The sequence below is a fragment of the Manihot esculenta genome, chromosome 18 (genome assembly GCF_001659605.2).
Source record: "Manihot esculenta cultivar AM560-2 chromosome 18, M.esculenta_v8, whole genome shotgun sequence".
Lineage (NCBI taxonomy): Eukaryota > Viridiplantae > Streptophyta > Magnoliopsida > Malpighiales > Euphorbiaceae > Manihot > Manihot esculenta.
This window is the reverse complement of record NC_035178.2, coordinates 4,338,916-4,347,650: the sequence shown is the minus strand read 5'-3', so window position 1 is coordinate 4,347,650 and position 8,735 is coordinate 4,338,916. Positions and strand designations below refer to the sequence as shown.

At 36.2% G+C, this 8,735-nt stretch overlaps 2 protein-coding genes across 4 annotated transcripts; both read right to left on the bottom strand.

Moving 5' to 3' along the window:
- Positions 1-416: 416 nt before the first annotated feature.
- LOC110605982 (amino acid transporter AVT6A) lies at positions 417-4,610 on the bottom strand. Of its 2 annotated transcripts, XM_021744681.2 has the most exons (5): positions 3,749-4,603; positions 3,370-3,522; positions 2,156-2,359; positions 1,189-1,654; positions 417-855 (listed from the first exon to the last, which is right to left on the bottom strand). In XM_021744681.2, the coding sequence occupies exons 1-5, from the start codon at positions 4,149-4,151 to the stop codon at positions 717-719; spliced, it is 1,365 nt and encodes a 454-aa protein (XP_021600373.1). In that variant the 5' UTR covers positions 4,152-4,603; the 3' UTR covers positions 417-716. The 2 variants fall into 2 exon arrangements, with proteins under 2 accessions (XP_021600373.1, XP_043808833.1); XM_043952898.1 differs by lacking the exon at positions 2,156-2,359 and having other exon boundaries at positions 3,749-4,610.
- A 1,524-nt stretch (positions 4,611-6,134) lies between these two features.
- On the bottom strand, positions 6,135-8,521 carry LOC110605981. 2 transcript variants are annotated; one of them, XM_021744678.2, is made up of 4 exons: positions 8,190-8,521; positions 7,910-8,105; positions 7,739-7,825; positions 6,135-6,451 (listed from the first exon to the last, which is right to left on the bottom strand). In XM_021744678.2, the coding sequence occupies exons 1-4, from the start codon at positions 8,504-8,506 to the stop codon at positions 6,299-6,301; spliced, it is 753 nt and encodes a 250-aa protein (XP_021600370.1). In that variant the 5' UTR covers positions 8,507-8,521; the 3' UTR covers positions 6,135-6,298. The 2 variants fall into 2 exon arrangements, with proteins under 2 accessions (XP_021600370.1, XP_021600372.1); XM_021744680.2 differs by lacking the exon at positions 6,135-6,451 and adding an exon at positions 7,357-7,642.
- Between the last annotated feature and the right edge of the window lie 214 nt (positions 8,522-8,735).

The window sequence follows — 8,735 nt, the reverse complement described above, 5'->3', positions numbered from 1 at the left end:
ATATTCTGAAATAATGTTAAAACATTATATAATTTGTCAGTAAATTGAGACAATACGATAAAAACTGACTTATAATATCATTTTTACAGAATAGAAACTAAGCGTCGGTGGCATGCTTGCAAAGTTCAAAAGCAATTTTCATATACAGAAGACTTGAAGCAACAAACAACAAAGACTATCACCAAATACTCCAAATCTTTAGCGCAATCATTGGCGTTGGCAATTTGGCATATACTCCCGCACTGGAAACGTAGACTACTGGTTTGTTTATTTATTTATCTATTTATTAATTCTTGTTGAAATTTAACTTAGCTATCCCAAATTTAAATTGCCAACTGTCAATTTTTGCCAAAATTAGTTGATTCAAGCTGTCTATAAAATATATGCCAAAAATCTTCCATTCCAAACAAAAACTGCGGTGGAAATTCATATCGGGTTTTAATATGCCAACCAGTTTATGTCTTGAAGGAGAAGTTTCTATTGGGATCCCAAATAAATATACTGTATTGCAGCAAGGCAAATAGAGTATGATTTCTATTCATTTACTGACTTCAAACTTCAACACTAAGATTTGCTTGCTTCAATACAAGAATGGCTAGCTACATGTCAACCAATTGATGAACTGGAGCTCTTCAGTATGGTTGTCTTGGCTCACCCAGTATGCAAGTGTAGTCCTTAAGTTAGAAAGAAGTTGTTATAATTCGCCCTCTCACATGTCACCTTCCAATTTCATTTTCGAAGTTGAAAATGCTGTAAATATCACTACAGATGGCCGCTGTACTGCATGAGACAGCCAATAGTATCATCACCCATGATTTTAGCCTGTCATTTTTTGTTGCAATTCCATGGGTGTCCCTGCCAAAAACATCAAATGTGGAATAATAAGTCAATGCAACAAGTTGTTTAGGCCTGTGTAAAACAAATAATTTAAGTTACTTTCTCCCTTTGTGGATATTCAGAAAAACACGGTGTCCTACGTTGATGCTCTAATGATATTGTTCAGGTTTACAAACTACATAATAGAAAGAACACCTGAAGATGCTTAATCAGGAACACCATAGACTAGGACTGGCTACTAGTTCCTCAATCAACTAAGATCTTAGAGAGATACTATTTTGATATCTTCACATTTAAAATTGTTGGTTATGGTGTCAGAAAGTAATTCAAAGTATTTATACAGTTGCTCACCTTAGAGCAATGGCTGCTGGAAAGATGAAACCAACAGCGATTGCAGCTGTTGCTCCGGTGAACTGGAAAGCATCCCAGATGTTAGGCACAAAATTGGCCCCCACAAAGATAAATCCCATTAAAGCTGCAGTTATTAAGAAGAATCTCTTGTTATCACATGCAATAGGAATGGCATATGGAAAGAGAAGACCATCCAGGTTAAGGCGAAGGGAGAAAAACACAATTGGGAAGACAAGCATCAGGTGGATGCCATAGCTCACTCTAACCACATCATCAAGCAGTGAACTATATGGAATTCCAAGATCACCATCAAAATTGGCAAGCACATCGTCCAGTGTTTGGTCACCAAAGAGAAGAACTCCAAACAAGCTGGTAGCGATATAGACAGAAGAGCACAATGTAAGGGATGTTCTCACTATTGACTTCATCTGGGTGGGATCAACCAGTTCATTCTCTATAGGGTGAACTGCAAAATGTGTTTGAATGAGCAAATAATCAAGGAGTTAATGGCAACAAACAATCACGAAAAACAACCAGTGCCTCTATGATGCAAAAGAGATCGCCTTTTGCCAGGGCGTTCTAGCAGATTAAATCAGAGATGCTCACTCAAATCATGGATCAGATAGATAAGCAATATGCTTGTGAACTGAAAGTCATTTTGATGTCCACTTGACATTTCAACTTTGATCATGCATGGAAATTCATGCAACTAAATGAACTTGATGAACAAGATTTTCCCCCACCAAAAAAAGAATTTATCTCATGAATGTCGTTTTTTTACATGACCTCTATAATATTAACAGACTAATTATTTTTGTTTGACATTGAATACACAAGCAATCTAACATTTATGTAAATAAACAGACATTCGGAGAACTTGAAAGACAGTTGAACCAGATCAAAACACAACAGCCCAGATGACGTAAAGAACTAGCCATAAAACATAATGCAGATTCCATTAACTTACTGTTGTGGTGGCATATATAAGCAGTGACCAAAACAGGTATAACTGTAAAAAGTTTCCAGAAAGATGCTTGATCACTGATTTCAGGCATCAAACGTGGCATTCTGATACTTCCTTCTATTAATTTTACAATTGCCACTCCTGCAGTGATTGCCACAAATACAATAGCAAGCCCCACCGATAATGCTGACGTGTATCTCAATGAATCTAAAATGACCAAGAATATAGGATTACAGGGAGGTCACTGTTTGTCCCAATTATTATGATAAATAACAAATAAAACTTAAAAAGAAAGATATTGCATTGCAATCACTCAACACAGGTCACAGAAATCTTGTAACATGCAATAAGAATCGTTGGAAAACTCTTCTCGTTTAAGGATATGTATTATGCTTTTGCGAAAAAGATGGAGGAGAATAATTGAGTAGCTAACTATAAAAGGCTCCATTTACCAAAATAAATAAAAATAAATAAAGTGTTTGTAAAAATTTTTTTTCAAGAAAATAAAAAATATTTGTAAAAAAAGTTGTAGGTAAGTTTTGTTTCTATTCATATTTTAGGCAATTCTTATCTATATTCTTAGAACATGCACTCAAAATACAATAAGTAGGTCCCATTATGAAATTACATTTTCATACGGAGGACTCACTATCTTGAATTCATGATACACCAAGTGTAGTCAAGTTTTTCCCTTTATCTTTTTTAATTTTAAAATTTTATATTTAATCAAGAAAAAACTTAATTGAATTAAATCAGCAAATCTCCATAAAATCTGAAATATTAAGTGATAAAACTTGGAGAATATCGTACTCTAAAACATGACATAGGAAATAAAAGATTCTCTCTAATAGGTGGGACTAACATGAAAACTAATCCCTGCTGTTTAAAATGGACAACTAGGTCAATTTGTTAAGCCCAATTAGTTTTTCCCCTTACTTTTTTGTTACTTGATATCAATGCCAATATACATATATATATATATCAACTGAAAGTATTTTTCCTAGTTTCCTTTTTTTTTTACTGAAAATCTAAAAGGCGGTTCATTTCCTTTCTAGGTCTTGGTCAAGCAATACTTGTTAGACATTTCAAAATTCCAATATGTAGACGTGCATAAAGTGTTGGACATTTCAAAATTCCAATATGTAGCCGTGCGTAAAGTGTTGAACATTTCAAAATTCCATTATATAGACGTGTAGAGAGGGACTCTGGAAGCTTACCAACGCGTTTGAATGAAATGAGGGGAGAGAACACAAGCAGCGTGGTTAGCAGTAGCAAGAAAGAACGCGAAGTCAACCAATGTTGACCCAACCATTTTTCCATAACACCCGAATGGTGGACCCCATCTGACAACGTCCCGGCTAACACATCACCTGCCATTCAAAAAACATGATCATTCTTTGATAAAAAAGAAAAGATCATTCGGTGTACAGAATCGAGAATTCAACAGGGCCTACTGTTACTGTTTTCAACCTAGAGTCCTAGACATTCCACGGCTACCTTCTTTATCTAACAGCAATTACGACCCCAAGGATCAGAAATTTAATTTTAATACTCCTATCAAATGCATAATAAGCTTGAAAAAGTGAATTTCTTTACCGATTATGATCATGTATACGATGAGCATGCCGAGGTTGTTAATGACAATGCACATTTGGATGAGAGTGCGGCCGAGCCCGCCGAACGCGTCCGCGACGACACCGGAATACGTGGAGGACTTGGAAGCTTTACCGAATCTTAGGATCATGTCGATGGAAGACTCCGTTAACATGGCTCCCAGCACGATCATTATAATACCTGGAATTAGCCCTAGTTGCTTCACGGTGGCCGGAAGGGCCATGATTCCGGCACCAACGATGGTGGTGGATAGGTTAAAAACGGCGCCAGAGAATGAAGCGCCACCGAAGCCTACCTCGAGAGGCTCGTAGCCATCGTGCTTTAGAGGAAGGAGAGGACTCCTGGTACTCCGGCGGTATTTTCGATCGTTGGACATTACAGTCATCTTGATTACAGTCTGTCTTTAGAGCGTGCGTGTGCGTTGGGTGAGAAAAGAGGAAAAAGACGTGACTCGTGAGAGACGGGATTTTATACGGGGGCGTTTCTGGACACTTTTCACGCGGGAATGGACGCGGAGACCACCATCATTGCAATGGCCAAAATCAATGTGTGTTGAAATGTTGGAGGCTTCGAATAAGCTAAGTTTCTGTCCGTTGGACGACTTATCTAGTTCTTTCACCTGATAGAGCCGTTACTGAGAGTACAAGAAAAGTCGAATTAGGACGAGACGCCTACCACTTGTTTTGTTTTTATATTTTGTTTTTTCAAATTGGCTATTAGTTGCAGGTTAATGGTTGGAATTTTCAAAAGCAAGTTCATGCAAAGGAAATTTTGTGGGAGGCTTGTAAATTAGTTGCAGGCATTCTTGTCCTTTTCATTCAATTTATATATCGAATAAAAAAGCCAACCAAGTCACCTATTCCTTGGCAGTAGTTTTTGAACTGACCTCGGCCAAACTTTAAACAGCTTTGATAAGCCTAGCCTTGTAAGCGACGGCATTGGTTTTATGAAGGCTCAGCCAACCCTCCGTGATCCACGTGTCAATCCAATTTGCCTTAGCTTGGTAACGAAAACGTCAGATGGGGATGCATAATTCTAATTTGTGGAGCTTCCATCTCTTTAACCATCACAAATCAAGGCCCAATGCGCTTCAACTGCTACTATTCTTGTTTGCCTTCTGAAAAAACCTTCATTCTTTGCCTGGGTTCTATTAAAGTAAATGAGAAAATTTTCAATGTTTTAAATCCTAAGACGTGTGTTTGAAACACCTTGAGTTTTTTCAAATGAGAGTTTTTAGAAGTTTTTTATGACCTCCATTTTCAATCCAGAAGTCAAAGAATTGAAAAAATTTTCTCCTTTAACTTCATCGTGGTTTACTCCATCCTCTCCCAAACAAAATATTAATTATACCACTTATTTATTTCATTTGGGTGGTTTTTTTTAAACAAAATATTTTTTATCAGATTAAAAAATTCTTTGAATGTGTTTGAAACAAGTCCAAAATTCGGTTATGATAAATATTTTTTAAGAAAACATTTTCCCTATCTTTTGAAATTTGAAAACACTAAAAAATTTTAATCAATAAAAAATATTTTATTGATAAAAAAATTAAATCATTTTAAGTCATTTTTCACATTTTAAACATCTAATACACTTCTATATAAATTTATTAATATATTTTATTTTTAAATTAAAATTTAAAAATAAAAAATAAATTATCCTGTAGAAAATATTTTTTACAAATATATTTTTTACGGAAGATATTTTTCAAATAACGGAGGCTAATATAGACCGTATGCACCATAAATAATCGGACTTCCATAGGTACCATTTGATCTGGCTATCTGATGGTATCAAAACACATGGCGAGGGCTTTTGGGCCCTAACATTGCTGCATAATAAGAAAGCGGTACTACTCGGCAGGCCCATCTAAAAGTTGGGTGTAGCAGCAAGGCCTATAAGCATGCGTCAGCGGTAAAGAGGGAGGTTCCCAGTCTGTGACTGAAATGGCTTTAGCACTGGGGAAGTTTCAAGCATAATGGAGGGTAGAAAAGATGTACTACTACCGAAAAGGCTTGAAACGAAATTAGGCCTTGCCATTGTAACCTAGATAGCATGAAAAAATAGCACAATGAGCTAGACATCTTATGGGTTGTAGGACTAGGACGGGTCTCGGCTAACATCTTGCTGTCTACATGATTTTAAGTTCATTCACCATATCAAACTCTTAACACGATTTTAAGTTCAATTAACATATCAAACATTGATCAAATGATTTAAAGATGAAACACTTTATGCAATATTTGAGTAATAAGCTATAATTGTCGCTTCGTTCATAGTCCAAAAGCCAGACATAGTATCACTTGTATGCTCATCTTTTAGTCAGAAGAATCAGAATATTACAAGAGTAGAGAGTTTAAGGGCAATAGAAAGTAGAAACTATTATGTGCATCAGGTAAGCCTTAATATTCTGCATTGACTGAAAGCCAAAAATGGGGCATACAGAACTTGTAAAGAGAGTTGCTCTTCATGAGATGAAAATACAAGTCTTATGGACATCTATAATTTAAAGATAATGAACTTACAGCACATTCAACGTTTTCTTTTCCTCTTGCTGTCTTTGCCTGTATTACTCTTCGAGTTTGGATCAGGTTGTGAAACTAGCAGCTTGGACCACACAGCAAAACTCCATAAGGCCCTTTCTACATCTGATACCGTGAAGGACTCCCCATTTGAACTTAATTCCTTTTTTTTTTCAACAGAAAATGCCAGCTTAGTGAGGCGGAGCACAAATTATGCATTTTCATTCATAAATCTTTAATTAATCCACATACGATAACACATACATGCAAGGTAGAGAACTTTCTAATTTCCTTTCATCAACCATTATGAGGCAAACACCTAATTGAATAATGACAGTTACAAATTCCAAGTTTCGAGTTAAGATATGTAAATTATTCTTCATGATATTGCTCTCCAGAAAAGTATCTTTGATCCATCACATATTGGTTAAATTACCTCTGCTTAGTTCTTAGACAGGCATTAAGGAACTTCAACAATCCTGATTAAAGTACCAATATTATCTTTATTGATGCCTAAGGATAGCACCCAAGTGGCACAAGGCTAAGTGTCTAATTACATGATTCATGACTTCCAATTTGAAGGCTGCATTCTAGGGAAATGGCATTCCCCTGCATGAATTGACCAACATCCAATATCTAGTTAAAAGTTCATCATGCAATTTCATTTATTTGTTCCTAGTGATTGAAAATCGTATTATTTCTTTTAGAAAGGGAAAAGTGTGGCCGGCAAAATTGATTCCCAACATCCATTTTGCTTAGTTAAAAGAAGCTTAAAACTTGAAAATAAACTAGTGAAATTTTGTGAAGAGATTAGACTTATAAATAGGTAGACACTCTTCGCTAACAAAATAAAGATTAAAAACCTTCCTAAAGAGTTCATTCTAGAAAAAGAATTTTTCAAAAGTAAAATCCACAAACAGAGATGCATTGTCTAGAAAGGCTGAGTACTATGAAATAGAAGGCCATAAAAATTAAAGGATGAGTCTAGTCATTAACAATTAATCATTTGATAAAGAATCTTCCAGGAAAAAAGCACAAATATAAGTTAATGGAAAGATGAGTCCAAAATTGAAGATCATTTGAACATGACATATATCAGAGTAAGCATCTTAAAACCATGGTTAAGTTTGGAATATATTCAATAATTATGCTAAGAAAAAAACATTGCATGTTCCAAGAAGTCAACAAGCTTAAGCATAGGTCCCCCACCATCTCCATCCAACCCCACAGCATTTTAAAGGACGATTTCGAAAGCAGCATTCTCTAGGGACAATTTGAGGATTTCTTAAAACATGTCCATATCCAAGAAGTTAACAAGATTAAATCGATGGCATCATGGTAAAACAGCTACCATCTGAAAGTATCCTCAACAAGGCATTTCACTTGGGGGAAAAATAAAGCCCTTGAGATGCTTAAAGAAAGAATAATTAATCAACCAAATGACACTGACCTTAGATTTACGTAGTAGCTTATCCGTGAATAAAAGATATTGCTTCAACGTATAATCCTTAGAGGAGCCCAGAGCTGCCTCCATAGCCTTTCATCAACATTCAAATAAGCCAAAAACTAATTATCCAAATTGAAATAACACAACGATAAGACGTAATCACTAAAAAGATACCTCATCAGACATGAAAGGTGCGACATCAGGCGCATAGGCAGCCAAAACGGCGGAGGCAGTTGCCGGACCGACGCCTTTCAAAACCGAAAGCTCAGAAACAGCTTTTGATAAATCAGGAAGCGATTCAAACGCCTTTTGAGAAGCAGATTTCACTAACTCCTCGTCCAAGGACGAGACGAAGTCCAGCAAGCGGGGCCTCAAGTAATTAAATGTACAGAAACTCATCAATTAACACACTAGACAGTTTATAAACTAAAAGGGAAAGTGAGAGCGCGGTTACCTCCATTTTCCACGGGAAAGCTTCCATTGCATGAGCTTGGAGAGCTCAGAAGTGGTTATATATGGGTGAGGGTTTCGCTGATGGAGGAGAGAGGGAAGTTGGACACGGTAGAACTGATCGAGAGAGACGAGGTTGGGTTTGTTGAGAGATTGTATGCGAGCTGGGTAAGCAGAGAGGGCCTCCTTCCAGGAGCTGATTTCGGAGCTCTTAAAATCCATAATCGCCGCTGGCAGTTGCCGCTCCGCCGGAGTGTTCATAAATTTTAGCTTCTTCTCTCTGCTTTTCAGGTGGACTGGGCCAGTGATGTTCTGTTCCATTAAATGATGGGCCTAGTTTCTATACTTTGGAAGACTTCATAAGTTCGTTTGGTTTGCAATAACTCTTAACTCGTGAACTTTAAGCTTTCATACAGCCTTAGAATTTCGCTTTTTTTAATTACTTTTTATCCTTCATTGGATATAATTTATTTCATAAAAAATTTAAATAAATTTTTATAAAATTACGTAAAATATTAATTCTTTAAAATTAAATTTTTTATTAAAAATT

Coding starts and splice junctions, on each gene's coding strand:
- LOC110605982 (XM_021744681.2), bottom strand. CDS start 4,151: ATGACTGTAATGTCCAACGATCGAAAATACCGCCGGAGTACCAGGAGT. Junction 3,523..3,748: donor CGTATACATGATCATAATCG/GTAAAGAAATTC, acceptor TTTGAATGGCAG/GTGATGTGTTAGCCGGGACG. Junction 1,655..2,155: donor TTATATATGCCACCACAACA/GTAAGTTAATGG, acceptor CACATTTTGCAG/TTCACCCTATAGAGAATGAA.
- LOC110605981 (XM_021744678.2), bottom strand. CDS start 8,506: ATGGAACAGAACATCACTGGCCCAGTCCACCTGAAAAGCAGAGAGAAG. Junction 7,826..7,909: donor CACCTTTCATGTCTGATGAG/GTATCTTTTTAG, acceptor TGTTGATGAAAG/GCTATGGAGGCAGCTCTGGG. Junction 6,452..7,738: donor AGCTACTACGTAAATCTAAG/GTCAGTGTCATT, acceptor GAAAAAAAAAAG/GAATTAAGTTCAAATGGGGA.